The 25171-nt window shown below is 50.0% G+C and overlaps 1 protein-coding gene across 1 annotated transcript; it reads right to left on the minus strand.

Moving 5' to 3' along the window:
- Positions 1-549: 549 nt before the first annotated feature.
- C7H11orf24 (chromosome 7 C11orf24 homolog) lies at positions 550-15732 on the minus strand. The gene is made up of 4 exons (XM_049892700.1): positions 15592-15732; positions 10954-11143; positions 5257-5428; positions 550-3892 (listed from the first exon to the last, which is right to left on the minus strand). The coding sequence occupies exons 3-4, from the start codon at positions 5330-5332 to the stop codon at positions 2736-2738; spliced, it is 1233 nt and encodes a 410-aa protein (XP_049748657.1). The 5' UTR covers positions 5333-5428; positions 10954-11143; positions 15592-15732; the 3' UTR covers positions 550-2735.
- Positions 15733-25171: the final 9439 nt, after the last annotated feature.

Below are 25171 nucleotides of genomic sequence, written 5' to 3' on the forward strand. Positions count from 1 at the left end.
GCTTCCCAGGGTGAGACTCAACCAGCCGGGGTAGGAGACTGCCCTCCACAGGCCTGACACAGACCAGACATGGAGTTGGGAGGGGGATGGCCTGGTGGAGCAAAGTTGTTGTTAGTCACTATCCAGTCAGCTTTAACTCGTGGCCATGTGTACAAAGTAGAGCTGCTCCATTGGGTTTTCAAAGCTGCGGCCTTTCAGAAGCAGACTGCCAGGCCTTTCTTCCAAGGTGTCTCTGGATGGTTCAAGCTGCCAACCTTCTGGCTAGTACCCAAGCACTGAATCGTTTCCACCATCCAGCCCCTCCCCCACCCAAAGCCCCCAAACTCTCCACCTCCAAGCCCAGAGCTCCCCGTCCCAGGCGGAAGGAGGCTTCTTAGTCTGGAGGGTAACACTGACCGACAAGCCAGAGGCTGGAACCAGCCACCTTCTGGACCATCCTCAACACCAACGCCTGTACTTATACATGAACACGTGGCTGGGTGTGTGATGGAGCCCATGGGAGGAAGGGCAAAGGGCAAAAACAGCGATTAGTATGGATAGCATGACTCAGCGAAGGCCAAGAGGAGGGAAGGGGCAGCTGGGGCCAGCGAGGGCCAGTGGTGGGCCAGCGGGGGCTGCCAGGGGGCCAGTAGGGGTGAGTAGGGGGCCAGTGAGGGGCCAGCAGGGGCCAACCGGCCTCAACAGCTAGAAGAAAAGGCTAGAGAAAGCTAGGATGGAGTGAGAGGGAGACAGGAGGGGAGGGCTGTGGGGGTCTGGCCCAATCCCTCAACTCCGCCTAGTTCTCCATCCTTGGAGGGTAAATTATCTCAGTGGTTTGCGGGTTTATTCTGTCTTTGTCTATATTATGGGCCATTTAAAATTCTTTTTGGAGGAGGTAGGATTTAAATAAGAGAAAGTGGACACCCAGGCCTGGCTCAGGGAGGTCTCTGCCAGGGAAAAGGGACGCTCAGACAAAACAGCCGCTTTTCCTCGGTGCTGGGGGGATGAGTAGCAGGCCAGCCCCCTCCCCACCGGGGCCGTGCCATTCCTCCACGGCCTCTCCCCATTTTGCAGATGGAGAAGCTGGGCTCGTGGAACATTCTGTGCCTCGCTCCAGACTACACAGTTAGTAGCCATGGACCCGGGCTGGGCAAGTGGCGTTACAACACGCCCGGCCCTCGTCGTCGGCTGTCAGCCCAGGGCAGGGGGCAGAGAACGGCCAGAGGCCAACCTCAGCCCAGGGAGGCGGGAAAACAAAGAAAGCTGGACTCTGGAACCACCTTTAATGCTGACTCTGGCCTTCTCCTCTGTGCCTCCATTGCCGCATCTTGACAATGGGATCGTACTGTGGTTTCCTAGGGCTGAGCCAAACCAAAAACCAAACCCAGTGCCTTCGAGTCGATTCCGACTCATTGCGACCCTATAGGACAGAGCAGAACTGCCCCATAGAGTTTCCAAGGACCGCCTGGCGGATTCAAACCACTGACCTCTTGGTTAGCGGCCGTAGCACTTAGCCACTGCGCCACCAGGGTTTCTTCTGGGGCTGAGGGGAGGGCTAAGTGAGTTACACGCTTTAGCCACTGCGCCACCAGGGTTTTCTCTGGGGCTGAGGGGCGGGCTAAGTGAGTTACACGCTTCGATAGAAGAAAACCAGTGGAGCCAACTCTGACTCACGGCAACCCCACGTGTGCAGAGCACAACTGCTCCACAGGGTCTTCAAGGCTGTGCTCTTTCACATGCAGATCGCCAGGCCTTTCCTCGGAGGTGCCCCTGGGTAGGTTGGAACTGCCGACTTTACGTTAGTAGTTGAGCACATTACCATTTGTGCTTAGCACAGCGGCTGTCAATGTCGTGCTAATCGCTGTGACCTGTGAGGACTCTGGACATCACAAAGCACAGCCCGCTGAGTGGTCGCTGGGCTCACAAGCCTGGGGTCCGAGCCCGGCCCTGCCCCAGCTCTAGCCTCTCGTACCAGCAACAGTGGCCCCCACCCCAGAAGGGAGCTGTGGGGTTTCAACCAGACGGGCAGGCGCAGGTACTCAACGTCAGGGTCGCTATGATTCGGTCTCAGCAAGCCCTGGCTGCTGCCGGCTGACCACCTGTCCAGACCGTGAGGCTGCGACAGGTGCACTCACCTGTGGTGTACAGAGCTGGACCCACAACTTCCACGCCCAAGCCAGGCTCCCGACAGTCACCACCCAACAGTCCAGGGAAAGGACAACGATCCATCTCCAGGTGGGCCAGAGACGCCCCTCCATCTCCTGGGGACCTCCTGCCAGGTGCCTGGGGCAGGTTTGGGTACAGGCACAGCAGACCCCTGGGGCCTCCTATCACACTAAATGTTTGCAAAAATGAACCCATCATACACAGTTCAAAAAGGCTCCCAGAACACACTTACACAGACAGATGGTGTCACCAGAAAGCGTCATTGCTTTAATTTGGGTCAGGATCTGAGACACCAGGGGCCACGTGGCCCGCCTGCCCTACCAGGCAGCAGAGCTATTAGGATTATTGCCCGCGCTTGTCAACATGATCATTTACAAAAATAAATATGAAAAAAGCAGCAACTCTTTAGTGATCATGGAATTAACTGGACAGCGATTAAGCACATGTAAGCATCCGGTCTATCTTCTAAATTGCACCAAAAGAATTTGGAAGCACTTGGTTTGGTCTTGGAGGCAAAACGGAAGGACAGGGAAGGGCCTGGCCTGGCACCCGCCCCCGCTCGGGAACGGCTGCAGGCGGCCTCCCCGGACTCACATTTCTGAGTCGGCGTACATTCCGTTGATTAAATAGTCCACCTGCGTGTAGTCCTTCTTCTTGTAGCTCTCATAGGCTTGCAGGGCAAACAAAACCAGGACGGTGATGAAAAGGGTCACCCCAAGGAGGAGCACCGCCAGGAGGAAGCTCTTGTTCACCAGGGACAGGGCCAGGGGCTCGGTGGTGACCACCAGGTACTGGCCTTGGGTGCTGAGCGGACACGCTTCTGTGGCTGGCACCTTGGTGTCTCCGGAGCTTGAGAGGGTTGTTGGCCCAGCAGGAGCAGTACCTGGTGCAGCTTCCGTCCCTGCCGACGCAGGGGTCTGGGTCACGACTGGCCCCGTGGTCCCCTGGGTCGATGGCGTAAGGTCTGGCTTCATCTGTGTTGTGGAGGACGGGGCCTTTGCCGTGGGGGTTGGGCTAGTGTGAGGTACTGGCGCTGTGCTGGCAGGTGGCTCCTGTGTTTGTGCCTTGGTTGTGGCTGTTGTTGCGGTGGACACTGAAGCCACAGAGGGGACGGTGGTGGGCTTGGGCGTTGTGGCCGAGAGGGTGGGTGTGGACCCACTTGTCATGTTAACCACAGGCCAGCCTGGTGACGTCTGGGAGGTGGGACTCTGTGCAGATGTGCTAGGAGCCTGGGCGCTTGTGGCAGATGTGACGTTGGCTGTGGAGTTACCTGTGGTAGGCCCGGAAGGACTGTGCCTGCTAACTGGACTGCCTGTACTTGGCCTGGTTGTAGCCACAGTCTCAGCGCCCGGGGCTGCCGTTGTGGCTACTGTTCCTGGCAACGTGCCACCCCCTGGCGCGTGTGCAGGGGGTGTGCTCAGAGGTGGATGCCTGGTGGCTGCTGTGGACGAAGTCTGTGAAGCAGACGTGGGGACGGACAATGCGGGCCCTGTGGGGGCTCTGGGGGACGTGCGGTTGGTGCGGCCTGCAGTGGCTGCTGTCATACCCGCCTCTGTCCTGTTCGTTGTTTCGGTTGTGACTTCAGTAGAGTTGGTGTCAGTCACCAAAGTCCCTTTGGTTAACGTGACAGGAGAAGGTATCACCACGGTTATTCTTTCAGACGTTTTATTCTCAGCCCTTGCTGCGGATTCCCCGGCTGGACTGTCCTGGACTGAATGACTCTGCGTCTTCTTAGGGAATGAGTAACCTTAAAGCCAAAGGAAAAGGAGACAGTCACGTTCAGGACGTTCAGGTGGACAGCACAGAGCGCTGAAGTCCCAGCTCCCAGGGACTAGCCCAGTGGCTGTGCTGGGCCCCTTCTTCTCGGCCCAGTGATGGGAGGTGACGTGGGGACATGTTCCCCTGCGCTCTTCTTACTGCAGCATCTGCTGTACGCTGCCCTTCAGACGCCCTGGCATTTTGATTTTAAAACTCCTTCAGCCTTTCTGAACCCCAAGTCCACTGAAGGTTTAAGAGCTTCACTGTTATGTATTACTGAATTAGGTCACCCAAAAGTGTGGGTTGCAAACCCTAACCGCTATGCATGTGGACAGGAGCCCTGATGGTGTAAGGGTTAAACACTTGTCTGCTAACTGAAAGGCTGGTAGTTTGAAACCACCTAGAGGCACCTCGCAAGAAAGGCCTGGTGACCTGCTCCCACAAAGATTATAGCCTAGAAAACCCTACAGGGCAATTTCACTGTATTGTGTGGGATCGCAGTGAGTCAGAATCAGCAACCTACACGTGGATGCAATCCCATCTGGGAACGGGGTTTTCTTCATTAACGAGGCCACATCAGCGTAAAGCCTGTCTTAGGCCAATCACTTTTGAGATGTAAAAGGAGTGGTTTAGGCACAGAGAAGGACAAATGGGGAAGATGCCACATGAAGATTGCCAAGGAACGGATGAGCAGAAGCTGGAGAGAAGAGCCCTCCCCCAGAGCCGACAGAGAGAGCCTTCCCCTAGAGCTGGCACCCTGAATTCTGACTTCTTGCCTCCTGAACTGTGAGAAAATACATTTCTGTTCATTAAAACCACCCACTTACAGCAGCATTAGGTGACTGAGACATACACTAATTGCTCCAATTCCCAAAATACCAGACTTCAGACAGAGGGGAAGCCCCGCATCACAGGTGCTACCCACTCTACGAAAACCCACGAAACACACACCCAGGTTTGCAAGGGAGATAAGGAAACCACCGCACAGAAATTCCCACCGGGTGAGAATGCCTGGAGACAAACATGGCTGGCATGGATTCGGAGCGGCATCAAATATCTGGTGTGCGAATGGATGAACACCCCTGTGAAGTCTGGACTGACAAAAGGAATCACATTTTGCAGGGCCAAGCGGGTGAACCTTCGGGGGTTCCGCTGCCTGGTCCCGTTGGGGGTCCCTACCCACGCTGGCCCTGGAGAGGTGGCTGGGTCTGACAGCCCTTCCCAGCCCAGCGCCCACGGAAGATTGGGGTTCCTGACACACTGGCCTGGGACTGCAGGCCCCCTTCTCAATCCTGGGCTCAGGAAGCTTGGGGCTACCATGGGCCTGTCCTGCAGTCACAATTTGTCACTGACCTGAAGAATGCGATGCCACTTGGCTTTCAGAGAAGGACGAGCAGAAAACCCATACGAGCAGAAGGACTGTCCACATCTTGTGGGCGAGCTGGGATCAAGGCTGGGTCGTTCCGGGCTCCCAGCCACTGGCTCCTCGGGCAGCTCACGACCCCCTTCTGCTTGGCTGAGCGATCTGTGGGTGGAAAGAACATGGGTCAGCAGTGGCCAGCCTCACTACGGCCCAGGCTCGGCAGGCACCTTCCCTGGGCAGCTGTTAGGGCCCGGAGTGCAAACAGAGCCAAGTGTCTGACCAGGGTCAGCACCTAGCAAGAGCGTAACACGTGCTAGCCGTGGTAACAACTATTTGTCCAGCATTGCACACTTGATGGGTTTAAGGCAATTCTCAAACCCTGAGAATTCATTAAAGCCAGCCACCGAATTCATTTAATGAATTCGGCCTCAGCCAGTTCCCACTAACCCAACCAAGAGTCCAGATTTTGAAAGGGCAGTAGAGAGGGCCAAGATCTGGACCTGCTCATAGGCTAGGCCTTCCAATCACCAAGGTCACCCGAGTCTTTCTCTCTGACTTTTCCCGTGATTGCAGAGCTCCCCATGGCAACTAACCATGCCTTTTACACAGATGCTGCTTAACCATTCATTCCTCCATCCACTGATCCCTACCCCCATCCAACCACTCATCCCTACTCCTCTCCATCCACCCTTCCATCCATCTAACCATCCAACCATTCCTCCCTACTCCTCTCCATCCACCCTTCCATCCAACCATTCATCCCACCTCTCCATCTACCCTTGCATCCATCTAACCATCCAACCATTCCTTCCTCCTTCTCTCCATCCACCCTTCCATCCAACCATTCATCCCACCTCTCCATCTACCCTTCCATCCAACAATCCAACCATTCATCCCACCTCTCCATTTACCCTTCCATCCATCTAACCATCCAACCATTCATCCCACCTCTCCATCTACCCTTCCATCCAACTAACCATCCAATCATTCCTTCCTCCTTCTCTCCATCCAACCATTCATCCCTACTCCTCTCCATCCACTATTCCATCCATCTAGCCATCCAACCATTCATCCCTCCTTTCCATCCACCCTTCCATCCATGTATTCATCCAATCATTCATCTTTCCTCCTCTCCATTCACTTTTCTATTCATCTACCTATCCCTTCATCCAACCACTCGTCCCTCCTTCTCTCCATCCACCCTTCCAGCCCTCCTTTTCTCCAACCATCCATCCATTCATCCCTCCTTCTCTCCATCCTTCCACTCATTCACCCATCTATCCCTCCCTCCATTCAATATTTTCTGAGTGCTAACTCATATGCCAGGCAGTACACTTAGGACAGAAAGATGAAAAGCACATGGGCCTGCCTCCAGGGAGCCTACAGTGCCTGGGAAAGGATGAGGGAGGGCAGGGTTCTTAGGGCCCAGAGGAGGCGCTAAACTTGGCCAGTGGTGGTGGACTGTATGCCAGAGATGGTTTCCTAGGCAGAACTACTGGGCCCTGTTCTGAAAGATGAATGGGGGTTCACCTGGTGGGGGAGGGGGGCGGCGAGAGAGCAGCAATGACACCAGCAGGGCCAGAGACCAAGGGACAGCACGGAGAGACCGGACAGCACTGAGCGAGAGGTGTTGGTGGCTGGGTTTCACAACGGGAGTCAGAGCCCCACGGGCTCTGGTGATGGGTGTGATGAGGCCAGAAGGTGCGTTAGCAAGAGGGATGGGCGAGGAGGCAGGCACGAGTGGAGCCTGGGGATGAGGAAACAGGGTCGCAACCCAGGCAGGAGGGGCCACGGTCGGGGGCTGTGGGGCAGGGTGGCAGGGTGCCACCGAGAGACTGAGAAGGGCACTGAGCTGTGGCCACGGAAGCCCAGCTGTCTCCAAGGGCGACATCACAACTGCAGAACTCCCGCGTTCACCCCCACGGCGTGGCCTCCCCAGGGCGTGGCCCAGGCCAGCCTGGGGCTTCCTGAGCGCACAGGGGCCTCTGCCCCCGACGACACCCAGAGCCCTGCCACTTGCCACCGCTGGAGCCCCTCACTGCAGGTGCCCCAGGTCAGCTTAGCAGCCCCCCTCCCCAGCTGCAGGCCTTGCTGTGAAGGCCTGGACAGGTGACCCAGGTCAGCCACAGGCCTTGCTGTGAAGGCCTGGACTCGGGCAGGTGACCCAGGTCAGCCGCAGGCCTTGCAGTGAAGGCCTGGACTCGGGCAGGTGACCCAGGTCAGCCGCAGGCCTTGCAGTGAAGGCCTGGACTCGGGCAGGTGACCGAGGTCAGCCGCAGGCCTTGCTGTGAAGGCCTGGACTCGGGCAGGTGACCCAGGTCAGCCGCAGGCCTTGCAGTGAAGGCCTGGACTCGGGCAGGTGACCCAGGTCAGCCGCAGGCCTTGCAGTGAAGGCCTGGACTCGGGCAGGTGACCCAGGTCAGCCGCAGGCCTTGCAGTGAAGGCCTGGACTCAGGCAGGGGGAATAGACAAGGGCATGGTGTGGATTTAGGGATGAGACAGGCTCCTGAGGCTGCTTCCACACCTGTCCTGCCTGAGGATGGCCGAGGCCCTCATGTCCGCACTGAGCCCTCACTGTGAGAGATCCAGCTGAGATGTCACCCTGTCACAGAAGGGAAGCCCTCATGTCACTCGAGGAAAATGTCCTGACCCCCTTGCCCTAGTGTGGATGCTAATCACTTCTCTCCCGGACCTGCAGCTAGGCTACTTCTTGTGGCAGCTGGCTCCCCCCCACCCCTCCTCCTAGAAGCCACTAACTTGTCACCTTTAAACCTCCCACCCTGGCCCTGACCCACCTGCCACCCCATGGTGGCCAGATAGATCCTGTAATCCACAAAGGCGACCCTGTCTCCACTGGCTTAACCCCCTTGCTGTCCCAGGGTGACCCCAAAGCTCCTTCACATGTCCCAGGGGCCCTTAAACTCTGGCCCAGATCGACAGAGGGCACGTGAGACACTTGCGGGTTCCACGTGTCAGGCTGCGCCACACTTGCCAAGTCCCTCTGCTGGGAGCACCTGCTAAGTGAAAAGGCTCCACCCAGATCGCCTCTTCCAAGGAGTCTCTCCTGCCTGACCTGCCCTCTGCCCAGAAATGCTTCTGGGTCCTGTCCTCAGTCCCAGCACCACCTGATGTAGGCTTCCTGCAAGCGGTGCTCTGTCTCTCTTTTCATCTCCAGCAACCTGGTGCCCACACGGCACTTGACACCAAGTAGGTTTTAGGAAGTGTCAGCCCAATGAGTAGTGAATTAATGAGTGAGTGGCTGGGTGAGTGAATGAGTGAGTGAGTATAAGTGTGGGTGGGTGGGAATATGAGTAAGACTGAGTTAGTGAGTGAAGAGTGAGTGAACGGGTGAGTGAATGAGTGAGACAGTAAATGATGTCTCCACTTCAAGGTGGCCCCACCACCCCCCTCCAGCTCCCTAGAGCAAAGCCCTTTCGTTCATTCTCACCTTCCACAGAGGTGATGCGAAGGCGTGAATGCATCTTTAGAAAAAAGTCAGGTTTGTTTAAGTAAAGTGATAATAAGAATGCAAGGGAGCAGTCACGAGGTAGTCAGGACTTAGCAGACTGCAGCGGAGACCCAGGCCTGGCACTGCCAGGAAGGGGGCGGGTGTGGCTCTGCTGCCCAGGCTCTACTCAGGGACCCGACCGTTCACTGCAGGCTTCTCACCAGCAGCTTCTAGTCCCTGAAGAAGCAACAGGAACAAGGGGAGCAAGTGCAGGGAAGTGGGGCTCAGTGGTACAGTGCAGGGGCCCATGCTTCTGCTGGGCTCAAACCCCGGCTCCTATGCTTACTACCTGAGTGGCCCCGAGCCTTGCCTCGCTGTACAAGGATGAAATGGGACACGTATGCAGACCCTCCACCTGGCGCCCAGGCCTGGGAGCCCAGACGAATGGTTTGGGGGTAGCTCTGCCTTCCAGGCTCAGCCGTTGGCTGGTCCCAAGAAGCCCTTCCAGCTCAGCTGGGAGTCACAGCAAAGCAGCCTCAGCAGCACAAAGGGCCGATGCCCGGGGTGGTGGCCGGGTGGCATCCTGCGCCTGTAACCATGGGGACTGCTGTCAAGTGGCCCCACAACCGGAAGCCTCCCTGCCGGCACAAACCCTTCTGGAAGGCTGGACATCTCCGTGCTTCTAGGTCTCTTCCAAGAGCACTAACTGGACTCTGGCTTCAAATGGTGTTTTCCCTCCAAAACCACCTGCGAGGGCCCTGGTGTCTCACAGGCTTAGAGAAGCGAGGCAGCCCAGCAAACCACAGATTTGCATTTGTTCTCTAAGAGCTAAATGCATTCTTTGTTGTCACAGAAAAAAAAGTGGGGGTAGGTTGGGAGAAGCAGCAGTATCATGACGGGGAAGGACTCAGGCTGGAAGGTCACAGGCACACAGAGCCCACGTCCGGTCCCCGCCGGCTGAAGCTGCGCAGCTGGGCTCCTGGCACGTAACTGTATCTAACTGGCTCTGGCACGCTACCATCACTGGCCTGAGACGCTGCGGGCACCAGAGCCCTGGATTTGGGGTCTGCTGGGTGAGTTCTGGAGCCCTGAGAGCAAATGGTTAAGTACTCGACTGCTACCTGCAAGGTTGGCGGTTCCAGTCCACCCAAAGGCTTCTTGGAAGAAAGGCCTGGAGATGTATTTTCGGGAACATCAGCCACCGAAAACCCTATGGAACAGTTCTACTCTGACACACGGGGGGTTGCCATGAGTCGGAATAAACTTGACGGCAACTGCTATGGTTTTTTTTTTCTTTTTGGGGGCGGTATTAGTTTGAGGAGGGGTGATGTGACAATGGCTCCCTGTGGGCAAGGAGGGTCCTGGCTCCCTGGGCGCAACTGGCCGTAGGCCCTTACGCTGCCCCTTCTCTACACATCTCTGGAGCAGGGGTCTTTGCAAAGGTCCAGACAGAAAATACTTTAGGCTCTAAGGACCATATGGTCTTGGTCTTAGCTACTCTGCCTCTGTGGCGAAAGCAGCTACGAACGCTGTGCAGACAAATGAGGCTATCTGCCAATAAAACGTTATTCACAAAAACTGGCAGCAGGCAGGATGCGGCCGCTGAGCTACAGTTTGCCAACCCTGCTCTGGGCTTCAGAGAACTTGAGTTGTTGCACCAGCTAAGGCAAGGAGGGAGGTGGCCACTCAACTGCCGGACACAGTGTATTGAGTGAAGCTTCTCCTTCCTGTCCAGTTCCTCACCCCGAAACAACATGGACCATCCTGTTCCTGGGTCCAGGGACAGCCTAGGTCTGTCTCCTCCCAAGGCCTCTTCTGCTAAGAGGTGCGTCCGCCAATCCCCTGTACAGCCAGGGACAGGGTGGGCAGGGACACCCTAGGGCTCCTGTGGGTATTACAGTATTAGGTGACAAGGCAGAGAGACAGCTTCTGGTGGTAACTGGCATTTGTGTCACAGAAGCAGAAATGGGCCACAGAGGACCAACCACATGTCCCTGTCCCCTCCTACCTGCCCCACCCATGCGTGACCACCCCGGTCTACCCCAGAAGGCAGGCCCTCTGACGGGGAAGGGCCACAGACCAGGCCTGTCAGTGACTAGAAGGCTCAGCCCTCTGGGCTTTCCTGTTTTCCATTCTCCTTGGCTCTCCCACGGACCCTGCAAAGCCTCCACAGGCCTTCTCGGGCTCACTGTCCCGTCACCAGGCTGAGAGCCTGGCCTGTGGGACTTCAGACACCCACCAGAGGCAGCTGCTCAGGGCGTGCTCCCAGCGTGGGCCATCTTCCTCCGTGGAGTGCTGTGAGCTTGGCACTGTGTGAGGTCTGGCTTGGTGGGAGGTGAACTCAGCTCCGGGGGGCACTCCCTAGCCATGGCATGCCCTGTGGCACACGTGAGGCACAGGGAGACGCTCCGCTTCGGCATCAGACATACCTAGGATTCAGAAAAGAGTAAACAACGCTCTTTAGGGAAAGCATGGGGAAAAACCCAGTGAGGAGGAGGGCACCGAGACGGCAGCACTCAGCACATGCTTACTCTGGGAAAATGACAGCGTGCTGCAAAATTTAAATGGCAAAACTAACTTCTGACCTAGCAATTTCTACTGCTGGAATTTCTCCCAAGGAAGCAATGGGACAGAAGTCCAAAGATAGAGATACACAAAGATGTTCATCACAGCAGTATTTATAACAGCAAACCACTGGAATGGTTACGTGAAGTATGGTCCCATCCACACACGAAATACTATGGCAGCTATTAAAAAATGTACATTTTATTGATTGTCATGGGAAGATTTGACTCAAGCATCATTAAATGAAAACAAGCAGGCTACACAGAAGTGTGTATGCCATGATCCTAGACCAACACCTGCCTTTGAGTCAGCTCCGACTCACAGTAACGTCATACACTATAGAATGAAACGCTGCCCAGTCCTGCCCCATCTTCGCAATCATTGGAATGCTTGAGTCCACTGTTGCAGCCACTATGTACCCTGAGTACCTTCCAATCCAACAGGTCCATCGTCCAGCACTGTATCAGACAACATGCTGTTGTGATTTATAGGGTTTTCATTGGCTCATTTCGGAAGCAGATCACCGGGCCTTTCTTCCTAGTCTGTCTGAGTACAAAAGCTCTGCTGAAACCTGTCCACTACGGGTGACACTGCTGGGGTTTGAAATACCAGTGGCAGAGCTTCCAGCATCACCGCAACACGCAAGCCCCCACATCATGACAGACTGACAGACAGGTGGTGGACTGAGATCCTATTTTTGTTTAAATACACGTGTTAAAGGGTCTGGAAAGACTCACACCAGAATGCTAGTGACGGTTATCCCTGGGGAGTGGATTTACTGGTGGCTGTCATTTTCTACTTTATATCTTTTTGTTGTTGCTGCTATAAGCATGTGTGACTTTTGGAAAACATTTCTGAAAGCCTCGAATAAGGAAAGTGTCAGGGTTTCTTCCAGTGCTGTGAGCTACAAGACAGAAAGGCACAGAGGAAGATTTTAATAATTTAGGGAAACTACGTGATTTACATAATGAGAGGTGGTTTTCCAGGAATCAACCACAACTTTAGAGGAAGCCAAGAGTACAGCTGTAACGCAGACATGAACCAGCACAAGGATGATCTCTCACTGATGAACATCTAACGTACACTCAGGAGATTTTAGCAGCAGCCCATCATCTCCTACGGTGGGCAGGCTAGTAGGTGGGCGGGCCTGAGGACCGGCGTGGGCCTGCTCCCTAGCACACACGCACGTACACGCAGCCGCACACTTGTGCACGCAGCCACGCTCACATGTACACACACAGCCACACACACTGTCACACACATGACTGCAATCATACTCATGTGTATAGACAACCACACACACACTCATGCACATGCAGCCTCGTGCATGTCCACAGCCACACACATTTGCATGAAGTCACTCACACGTACACACAGCCACACACATCCATGCACATAGCCACACACATGTCCAGACGGCTATACACAAGGACACATGGTCATACACACATTCATGCACACACGGCCACACACAAAGCCACGCATGCGTGCAAGCACAGTCACACACATATGTATGCAGTCACAGGCACACCTATGCATGTGTGCAAACGATCACACATTCATTTACATGCACAAAGGTGAACAAAAGCACGGAGTCTCTCCCTAGGCTCTTAGGAAACCGCTGCTGGGCGCCGTCACTGCTGTCCCCCTCAGCCTGGACGGGGCCACTCCACAGGAACAGGGACTAGGCACCTGGCGAGGCAAAAACAGGCTCTCATGCTGTGACCACATCTCTCTGGCACAGTCCTGCCTCCACTTTCCGATGGCATATTCTAAGTGTCCAGACTTATGCGGGGGGACCTGCACTTATCTTTATAAGTTGACTGGCCACACACAAACCCACTTAGAAGATTTAAGAGTCGTTTCCTTCAAGGGCTGCAGCGCACCTCAGAGGAGGGAATGCCCCAGCTGTCAGCAATCTGCCCTCAGGACGCAGCAGTTATTCTCATTATTAGTGGCACAGGTGGAGCCAGCCCTGGGACCCTAATAGATGGAAGGGAAAGAGGCCTGGGGTGGGGGCGAAGAAGAAGAATGAAGTTCCCATTAAGTGGGAGATCAGAGCAGACAGAAAGGTGGGGGGGGGGTCTCCTTTTTCAGGGTATCAGCTCCCAGCAGGATCTGCAAGGGAGGTCCCCACCCCGGGCTAGGCAACAGACACTCCACAAGAAAGGTCCCCAGGTTGTGGCCCTGGACCAGTCAACTTCCCAACTGTTTTCTGGTCTGCGACCTTGAGACTCCTCCCAGCACCTCCCAAGTGTCTCCAACTTCTTGTGTTCTCAACTTGGGCTTGGTTTTTAATTTTTTTGAACCTGTCTGCTACATGCAGAGGGCAAACAGTTTGTGTTTGACTACTGACAACTGCTAACCTAAAGGTCGGCAGTTCAAGCCCACCGAGTGGTGCCATGGAAGAAAGGCCTGGAAATTTGCCTTTGTAAAGCTTCCATACAAACTAAACTCACTGCCGCCGAGTTGACTCCGACTCCCAGTGGCCCTACAGGACAGAGCAGTACTGCCCCACAGGGTTTCCGAGTCTGTAAACCTTCACGGAAGCAGACTGCTACATCTTCCTCCCATGCTGCAGTGGTTCAAACCACTGACCTTTTGCTTTTTTTTTTTATTACTGTGCTTTAAGTGAAAGTTTACAAATCAAGTCAGTCTCTCACACAAAGCCTTAAACACGCCTTGCTATGTACTCCTAGCTGCTCTTCCCCTAATGTGACAGCCCACTCCACCTCTCCACCCTGTACTCCCCCTGTCCATTCAGCCAGCTCCTGTCCCCCTCTGCCTTCTCATCTCCCCTCCAGACAGGAGCTGCCCACATAGTCTCATGTGTCTACTTGAGCCAAGAAGCTCACTCCTCATCGGTATCATTTTTGTCTTATAGTCCAGTCCAATCCCTGTTTGAAGAGTTGGCTTTGGGAATGGTTCCAGTCTTGGGCTAACAGAGAGTCTGGGGCCACGACCTCTGGGGACCACCAAGGTTTACGTGAGCAGCTGAGCACTTTAACCATTGTACCACCAGGGCAGCCAAGAAAAACCTATGAAGCAGTTCTACTCTGACACACAGGGGGTCGCTGTGAGTTGGAATCAACTGGATGGCAACGGGTTTGGTATTGCTTAATTCTTTTCGGAACTGCTTAATTCTTTCCCTGGCATAGATGGGTTCCAAAGATCCAGCAGGAGGAATCCAGGCTCGGTAAGGGACCATAACGGTTGCTCCACCTTCCATCACATGGTTGATATTTATTTTCCATGACATCGCTCCTGTCCTTACTCCAAGTTGGGGATGCTACACATACCAAGAAGAAGGGATTACGGAAGCAAATACAGGACAAACCACAGATGCCTGATCCTGACACGTCACCCAGCTGAACTTTGGTAGCAGAATCCCAAGGAGCAAGGCATGTGGTTCTGTGTCTACAGACATTGCCCTGTGGCCCAAAGGAGGCGTCTCTGTGGCAAGCTGGGAGCCTGGAGCACTGGATATCATCTTAACGACATTTCTTGCTTAAATCAGGGTGGCAACTTTTCAGGTTTATGGAAGTTCTGGTATGACAGCTAAACGCTGGTCAAGGATCTAGTTTTTGCTGGCAATTTGGGTAGATCTGACATTCCTTCACCCATCAGGCAAGCCCAGTATATGATGGGAAAACGTGTACTTTACTTTCTTCGTTGGTTTCATGAGAATTTTCGAGCTGCCTTCCCCAGGGGGGAATAGCCGCACATTGTTAAAGGCAGATTTTGAAGCACAATGTTTATGCCTTGTGGTAAACCATGTGGACCTGCCTCCTCCTACCAGTCTAACAGTTAGGTATCCACACTAAGCAGCTATCCAAACTCACCGGGGAGAGGTAGGCAGGTAGATGGATGGACAGGTGGACAAGGTCGGGAGAGGGGGGTAGGCCTGGCCACCCACAGGGCCAGCTCTTTGGGGGGAAGTGTTCCCTTTCTGGGGGCCAGTTTGGCCTTGGCCTGGCCCACGCGTGGGAAGACCTTTTGGTTCCCTGCCCAAAGGGATTGGGATCCCCTTCAGCCCTCCTCCCTCCTCTTGGACCCCATCCAGCCTCCCCCAGTTTTGGCCCCAATTGACTCCGCTCCTCCTGTCCTCTTCCTCACCCCCATTCCTCATCGTTTCGAACTGTGTCCCCAATCGCCTTTTCTCTTGCCCCCTCCTCCTGCCCCTGACGCCCTCATTCACCCCCTCCTGCCTCTCGTGCCCCCCGTTCAACGGTCCTCTTGCCCTCCACTTCCCTCCCTCGGCCCCAAGCCGGGTCCGGGAGCCCTGACAGCAGCTACCCTGACAGCAGCTTACCCGGGCGCGGCAGGTCTGCGGCGGCCCGACGGCCCTCGGACGGCGGGGAGGCGCCGCAGCCCGGAGCTGGGACGTGGCCGGCAGCGGGGAAGTACCGCCAGCAGCCAGGGCTGCTCTGGGTGGCGGCCACAGCGCGGGCCAGCGCGGGCCGCCCCGGAAGTGACGTCAGGGGGCGGATAGAGCGGAGCTCCGCCCCTGGAGGTGCCGGCACGGTCGGGCCCGACCGGAAGCGAGGGGCGGGGCCTGGGCGGATCCGCGTCCAGCCCCGCCCACCGCGGGCCGGACTCTGGTTGCTTGGCCCCCCGGGCCGGAAGTAGCTCCTCTGTGCAAGTTGTGGCGGAGCTAGGTGTGTCTGGGGCTCGCCGGGCCCGGCGGCGGGCAGGGCAACAAGCCCGAGAGGGCGACGCCCCAGACACGCCTTGTAAGGACTTCCGGTCCGGCACCTCGGTGCGCTTCCTCCTTCAGACGCTTATCCTGCCGGGGCGGGGGGCAGGCTCTGGGTGTCCTATAAAGAGTGATGATGACAGCGAAGGTGCCAGGCCCCGGGCTAAGCAGCTTTACCTGCCGAGCCAGTAGTTTAATTCTGCAATAGCACTATGAGAGCATTACCGTTGTCTACCCCCACTTTACAGAGGCGGCAACTGAGGCTTGCAAAATGCCTTGTACATTACATGTGGGATCACAGGGGGCCAGGCGGGCTGTGGAGGAAAGGGTATGGGTACGGGGCCTGACCTTCACAATAGGCTGCTAAATTACTAGTTCATGCACTGTGTCCCGGTCTGTGAAAGACCTCAGACCCCCCAAGTCCAAACCAAAGCCTGTCTTGAAGGAAGGTCCCACGGGAAGAAGCCAAAAAGTCTATACCTCCGCAGCTGTATAACCTGGCTTTGGAAATGAAACCAGACACAGAAAGCTAGGGTGTGAAATGACTGGATCAGCTCAATCACCTGGCCAGCTCTGAGCTCTGGGAGCGCCTGAAGCGCGTTTCAGAGCTGTCACCAACCCCACCCCCAGTCCAGCCTCACAGTTTCATATACTGTCAAAATTACCCTGCAAAACGTGGGTTTGTTGTAACGCAGGCCATTGGGAGTGTTTGTGAAGACGAGATTCTTTTGTTTTGCTTTGCTTTTCCCAACTAGCTCAGATCTAACAGAAAACCAATAAACCAAGAGTATCCATGTGAACCTAAAATTTTACTTCACAAATGAAAATAGACTCAAACAGCCAGTTGTGGGTCTATGACCACCCTTCTCAAAAATCAAAGTCTGTGACCGTGTCCCCCAAAGACATGTGTTGTAAATCCTGTTATAAACAAAACCCAAACCCATTGCCATAGAATAGATTCTAACTCATAGCGACCCTACAGGACAAAGCAGAACTGCCCCAAAGGATTTCCTAGGCTCTAATCTTTACAGAAGCAGACTGCCACATCTTCCTCTCAATGAGTGGCTGGTGGGTTTGAACCACCAACATTTTGGTTAGCAGCCAAGCGTTTAACCACTGTATCACCCAAAAAGCTCCTTAAAACCTACTCTACCTGTATTTATATGGTTTTTTGTTCTGTCAATGAGGCAGTATTAGTGTAGGGTGTGCCTTAAATCAATCTCTTTTGAGATAAAAGAGCAGATTGAACAAACAGCAAAAAACAGATGGGGAAAGGAGATGCCATGTCCCATGAGATTTCCAAGGAACCAAGAAACAGAAGTTGAAAAGAGACAAGGACCTTCCTCTAGAGCTGTCAGAAAGAGAAAGACTTCCCCTAGAGCCAGCGCCCTGAATTCAGAATTCTAGCCTCCTGAACTGTGAGAAAGTAAATTTGTCAAAACCACCTACTCGCGGTTTTTCTGTATACAGCACTAAGTAACTAAGACAATGCCTTCCTGAGTCTTCATTTTCTCTTTGGTAAGATTGGGACAATTTTTACTGATAGGGCTCAAATGACAAAGATAAAACACTGTTTTCTTTTTCAAGGGCTCACAGTCTAGGATAGAGGTCAGGCCAAATTCTGCCTAATACCTCCTTTGGTAAAGAAAGTTTTATTGAAACACGGTCAAGTCCGTTTGTTATGTATTGTCTAAGGCGACACATGGGGTTGCCATGAGTCGGAAATGACTTGATGGCAATAGGTTTTGGATAGCTGCTTTCACACCACAAGGGACGAGATGAGCAAATGCAGACTCATAGTGACCCCATAGGGTTTCCAAAGCTGTAATATTTACGGGAGCAGATCGCCACATCTTTCTCCCTTGGAGCCACTAGTGGGCTTGAACTACAGACCTTTCGGTTAGCAACTGAGCACTTAACCACTGCAACACCTCTTAGTCTGATAACAAACATAAAATAATTAGGGATGCGTTCATGAGAAATATTCAGGATTTAGTAAAGTTTTAGAATTTTCTTTGTGTGAAAGACTTAAAAAAAAAACTTGTAAACCTAATTAATCACTGGATTGCCCAGGTGAAGAATGTTGAAATGGCAAATGATTTGTTACATCTATACTGACCACAATTAAAAAAAAAAAAAAAAAACTTGAGTAAATGGAGAAGTGACTTACGCTCCCACATGGGAAAATGAAATCTTGTAAAGGCATTAATTTCCTCAAATTAACTCATAGGTTTAATGCAATTCTAGTCAAAACCTCATTTACTCTTCTTCTGGAACTTGAGAAAATAATTCTGAAGTTCACCTATAACACTAAATGGTTAAAAAGAACACAGAGAGGATCATGCCCTTCTGTATTTTGCAAAATGTCTATAAAATATATATTACATTTGTAATAGAAGAAAGAAGTGGTGCAAATGGTTTGTGCTTGACTGCCAACCTAAAGCTTGGCAGTTGGAACCACCCAGCAGTACCGCGAAAGAAAGGCCTGGTGAGCTGCTTCTCTTATGATTACAGCCAGAAACAACCTATGGAGCAGTTCGATTATGTAACACCTGGGGTCACCATGAGTCAGAATCAACCTGACAACAAACAACGATAATAGAAAAAAAGTTCGTTTTTAGGAGAAATGTGCTGTAACAAAAGACAACATAATGCCAATATAAATTAAAAATAGTGTAACATGCAATATAAATTAAAAATAGTGTAACATGCAATAGCTGAGAAATAGACCGTTCTCTGTTCTAAAGACCTACCTGTTCCTCACTAGATTGTCGTTGGAAGTTCAAGTCTCCCCACTTAAAAACACTGACATAGGGTCGAAAAAATAGTTCTTTGAGAAGAAGGCATATGATGTGATCCTGCTTCGCCTAGTGAAAAACAACTAAACAAATAAACCTTTTAGAGTTTTGCAGAGCCTAATGATTTTTCCAAGAATTATGTCGATCATTAACAACAGGAAGCGCAAGGAAAAAAATATCAGTTATGTGCAAACTGAATAACACCCTGCTTAAAAACCAGTGGGTAATAGAAGAAATCTGAGATGGAATCATAAAATTCCTGGAATCAAACAAGAATGAAAACTCATCATACCAAAACTTTTGGGACACAGCAAAAGCAGTCCTCAGAGGTCAATTTATACCAATAGATGCACACATCAAAAAGGAAGAAAGGGACAAAATCAAAACATTAGACACACAACTTGAGCAAATAGAAAGAGAGCAGCAAAAGAAGCCCACAACCACCAGAAGAAAGGAAATAATAAAGATAACAGCTGAAATAAATGAAATAGAGAATAGAAAAATAATAGAAAGGATCAACAAAACCGAAAGTTGGTTCTTTGAAAGGATGAATGAAATCGACAAACCACTGGCCAAATTGACAAAAGGAAAACACGAGAGGACGCAAATAACCCAAATAAGAAATGAAATGGGAGACATTACAACAGACCCAACTGAAATAAAAAGGGTCATAACAGGCTATTATGAAAAACTATACTTTAACAAATTTGAAAACCTGGAGGAAATGGACAAATTTCTAGAAATACACTACCTACCCAAACTAACACAAAATGATGTTGAAAATCTGAACAGACAAATAATAAGAGAAGAGATTGAAAAGGTAATTAAAAAAATCCTAACAAAAAAAAAGGACTGGCCCAGATGGCTTCACTGGAGAATTCTATCAAACATTCAGAGAAGAGCTTACAGCAGCACTACTCTAACTATATTAGAACACAGAAAAGAAAGCAATACTTCCAAATTCATTCAATGAAGCCAGCATAACCCTGATGCCAAAACCAGGAAAAGACGCCACAGAAAAAGAAAATTAACAGACCAGTATCTCTTATAAATATAGATGCAAAAATTCTTAATGAAATTCTAGCCAATAGAATTCAGCATCATATCAAAAAAATATGACCAAGTAGGATTCATACCAGGTATGCAAGGATGGTTCAACACTAAAAATCAATCGACATAATAAGCCATAAAAATAAAAGGAAGGAAAAGAATCATATGATCATCTCAATCAAGGCAGAAAAGGCATTCGACAAAGTCCAACTCCCATTCCTGATAAAAAACTCTAAATAAAATAGGTATAGAAGGGAAATTTCTCAACATAATAAAGGGCCGTTATGCAAAACCAACAGCGGACATCATTCTTAACAGAGAGACGCTGAAAACATTGCTGTTGAGAACAGGAACAATACAAGAATGCCCTTTATCACCACTCCTGTTTAACATTGTGCTGGAAGTCCTAGCTAGAGCAATAAGGCAAGAAAAAGAAATAAAGGTCATCCAAACTGGTAATGAAGAAGTTAAACTGTCCCCATTTGTGGATGATAAAGTACTATGCATGGAAAACCCAAAAGACTCCATAAGAAAACTATAGGAACTAATAGAAAGTTTCAACAGAGTAGCAGGATACAAGATGAACATAAAAAATCAGTTGGACTCCCATACACCAACAAAGAGAGCAATGAAATGGAAATCAAGGAAACAATACCATTTCTGTTGCTGTTGTTGGGTGCCATCGAGTCCTTTCTGAATGATAGCGACCCGGTGTACCACAGAATGAAACACTGCCTGGTCCTGCGCCATCCTCATGATCGTTGTTATGCTTGAGCCTATTGTCGGAGCCACTGTGTCAATCCATCTCGTTGAGGGGCTTCCTCTTTTCCACTGACCCTCTACTTTACCAAGCATGATGTCCTTCTCCAGGGACTGATCGTTCCCAACAACATGTCCAAAGTATGTAAGACCATTTCGCCATCCTTCCTTCTTAGGAGCATTCGGGTTGTACTTCTTCCAAGACAGATTTGTTCCTTCTTTTGGCAGTCCATGGTATATTCAATATTCTTCAGTAACACCACAATTCAAAGGAGTCAGTTCTCCTTCGGTCTTCCTTATTCATTGTCCAGCTTTTGCACGCATATGATGCGATTAAAAATACCATGGCTTGAGTCAAGCACACTTTAGCCTTCAAGGTGACATTTTGGCTTTTCAACACTTTAAAGAGATCCTTTGCAGCAGATTTGCCCAATGCAATACATCTTTTGATTTCTTGACTGCTGCTTCCATGGGTGTTAATTGTGGATCTAAGTAAAATGAAATCCTTGACAACTTCACTCTTTTCTCTGTTTATCATGATGTTGCTTGTTCGTCTAGTTGTGAGGATTTTTGTTTTCTTTATGTTGAGGTGCAATCCATACTGAAGGCTGTGGTCTTTGATCTTCATCAGTAAGTGCTTCAAGTCCTCTTCACTTTCAGCAAGGAAGGTCGTGTCATCTGTGTAACGCAGGTTTTTAATGGGTCTTCCTCCAATCCTGATGTTCCGTTCTCCATACAGTCCAGCTTCTCAGATTATTTGCTCAGCGTACAGATTGAATAGGAATGGTGAAAGATACAACCCTGACACACATCTTCCCTGGCTTCAAACCACGCAGTATCCCCTTGTTCTGTTCAAACGACTGTGTTGATCTATGTACACGTTCCTCATGAGCACAATTAAGTGTTGTGGAATTCCCATTCTTCACAATGTTATCCATAATTTGTTATGATCCACACAGTCAAATGCCTTAGCATAGCCAATAAAACACAGGTAATCATCCTTCTGGGATTCTCTGCTTTCAGCCAGGATCCATCTGACAGCAGCAATGATATCCCTGGGTCCACGTCCTCTTCTGAATCTGGCCTGAATTTCTGGAAGTTCCCTGTCAATATACTGCTGCAGCCGCTTTTGAAGGATCTTCAGCAACATTTTGGTTACGTGTGATATTAATGATATTGTTTGATAATTTCTGCATTCAGTTGGCTCACCTTTCTTCGGTAGGCATAAATATGGATCTCCTCCAGTCGGTTGGTTGGGTAGCTGTCTTCCAAATTTGTTGGCATAGATGAGTGGGCACTTCCAGTGCTGCATTCCTTTGCTGAAACACCTCAGTTGATATTCCGTGAATTCCTGGAGCCTCGTTTTTCATCAACGCCTTCAGTGCACCTTGGACTTCTTCCTTCAGTACCATCAGTGCCTGATCATATGCTACTCCTTGAAATGGTTGAATGTCAACTAATTCTTTTTGGTGTAATGACTCTGTGTATTCCTTCCATCTGCTTTTGATGCTTCCTGCATCGTTTTATATTTTCCCCATAGAATCCTTCACTATTGCAACTCCCGGCTTGAATTTTTTCTGCAGTTCTTTCAGCTTGGGAAATGCCGAGTGTGTTCTTCTCTTTTGGTTTCCCACCTCCAGCCCTTTGCACATGTCATTATAATACCTCACTTTGTCTTCTCGAGCTGCCCTTTGAAATCATCTGTTCAGTTCTTTTACTTCATCCTTTCTTTCTTTTGCTTTAGCTGCTTGATGTTCAAGAGCTAGTTTGAGAGTCTATTCTGACATCTATTTTGGTCTTTTCTTTCCTTCCTGTCTTTTTAATGGCCTCCTGCTTTCTTCAAGCACGATGTCCTTGATGTCATTCCACAACTCGTCAGGTCTTCAGTCATTAGTGCTCAGCATGTCAGATCTGTTCTTGAGATGCTCCCTAAACTCAGATGGGATATACTCAAGGTTGTACTTTGGCTTTCACGGATTTGTTCTAATTTTCTTCAGTTTCATCTTGAACTTGCATATGAGCAATTGATAGTCTGTTCCACAGTCAGCCCCTGGCTTTGTTCTGACTGATGATATTGAGCTTTTCCATTGTCTCTTTCACAGGTGTAGTTGATTTGATTCCTGTGGATTCCATCTGGTGGGGTCCATGTGTATAATCACCGTTTATGTTGATGAAGCAAGGTATTTGCCATGAAGAAGTCTTTGCTCTTGCAAAATTCTATCATGCAATCTCTGGCATCTTTTCTATCACCAAGGCCTTATTTTCCAACTACCAATCCTTCTTTGTTTCCAACCTTCTCATTCCAATCACCAGTAATTATCAATGCATCCTGATTGCATGTTTGATCAATTTCGGACTGCAGAAGCTGGTAAAAATTTTCAATTTCTTCATTTTTGGCGTTAATGGTTGGTGCATAAATTTGAATAATAGTCATATTAACTGGTCTTCCTTGTAGATGTATGGATACTATCCTATCACTGACAGTGTTGTACCTCAGGATAGATCTTGAAATATTCTTTTAGATGATGAATGCAATGCCATTCCTTTCCAAGCTGACGTTCCCCACATAGTAGACCATATGATTGCCTGATTCAAAATGGCCAATACCAGTCCATTTCAGCTCACTAATGCCTAGGATATCGATGTTTATACATTCCATTCATTTCTGATGATTTGGAAATCATCAAAAATACCATTTATAGTAGCCCCTAAAAAAAAAAAATACTTTGGAATAAATCTAACCAGGGATGTAAAAGACCTATACAAAGAAAACTGTAAAACACTACTGCAACACACCAAAAAAGAGCTACATAAATGGAAGAACATACCATGCTCATGAATGGGTAGACTCAACATTGTGAAAACAACAATTCTATCCACAGCAATTTACAAATACAGTGCAAACCCGATCCAAATACCAACAACATTCTTTAAAGAGATGGAAAACTAATCATTAACTTTTTATGGAAAGAGAAGAAGCCCCGGATAAGTTAAGCACTACTGAAGAAGAAGAAGAAGGTAGGAGGACTCACACTACCTGATCTTAGAACCTACTCTACAGCTACAGTAGTCAAAACAGCCTGGTACTGGTAGGATGAGAGATACATTGACCAATGGAACAGGATTGAGAACTCAGATGTAAATCCATCCACTTACAGTCACCTGATCTTCAACAAGGTCCCAAAATCCATCAAATGGAAAAAGACAGTCTTTTTAACAAATGGTCCTGGCAAAACTGAATATCTGCAAAAAAATGGAACAGGACCCATACCTCACACCTTACACAAAAACTAATTCAAAATGGATCAAACACCTAAATATAAAGCCGGAAACTGTGAAGTTCATAGAAGAAAAAATAGGATCAATGCTAGAGGCCCTAATATATGGCATTAACAGGATACAAACTACAACCAACAACACACAAGCTCCAGAGCATAAGCTAGATAACTGAGATCTTCTAAAAATTAAACACTTATGCTCATCAAAAGACTTCACCAAAAGAGCAAAAAGAGAACCTACAGACTGGAAAAAAAATTTTGGCTGCTACAAATCAGACAAAGGTCTAATCTCTAAAATCTACAGGAAAATCCAGCATCTCTACAACAAAAAGACAAATACTCCAGTTAAAAAATGGGCAAAGGGAATGAACAGACACTTCACCAAAGAAGACATTAAAGTGGCCAACAGACATGGGAGGAAACGCTCGCGATCTCTAGCCATTAGAGAAATGCAAATCGAAACCACAATGAGATACTCTCTTACCCCAGCATTAGTGCCTGAATCAAGAAAACAGAAAACAACAAATATTGGAGAGGCTTCGGGGAGATCGGAACTCGTAGACACTGCTGGTGGGGATGCAAAATGATACTACGATTTTGGAAAATGATAAGGTGCTTCCTTAGAAAGCTAGAAATAGAAATACCATATGATCCAGTGTCTTAGTCATCTAGTGCTGCTATAACAGAAATACCACAAGTGTATGGCTTTAACAAAGATAAATTTATTCTCTCACTGTCTAGTAGGCTACGAGTCCAAATTCAGGGTGTCATCTCCAAGGAAAGGCTTTCTTTCTCTGTCGGCTCTGGAGAAAGGTCCATGTCATCAGTCTTCCCACGGTCTGGGAGCATCTCAGTGCAGGAATCTCAGGTCCAAAGGATGTGCTCTGCTCCCGGCGCTGCTTTCTCGGTGGTAGGAGGTCTTCTGTCTCTCTGCTCGCTTCTCTCTTTTATATCTCAAAGAGATTGGCTTAAGACACTACCTAATCTTGTAGACCTCATCAATATAACTGCTGCTAATCCGTCTTATTCCATCATAGTGATAGGATTTACAACATACAGGAAAATCACGTAAAATGGTGGACAATCAAAGAATCTTACAAAAGAATCGCGACCTAGCCAAGTTGGCAGATATCTCTGGGGAACACAATTCAATCCATGGCATCTAGCAATCCCACTCCCAGGAATATATCCTAGAGAAATAAGGATCATCACACAAATAGACTTACGTACACCCATGTTCACTTCACCATTGTTCACAGTGGAACAACCTAGGTGCCCACCAACAGACAAATGGGTAAACAAACTATAGGA

The sequence above is a fragment of the Elephas maximus genome, chromosome 7 (genome assembly GCF_024166365.1).
Source record: "Elephas maximus indicus isolate mEleMax1 chromosome 7, mEleMax1 primary haplotype, whole genome shotgun sequence".
Lineage (NCBI taxonomy): Eukaryota > Metazoa > Chordata > Mammalia > Proboscidea > Elephantidae > Elephas > Elephas maximus.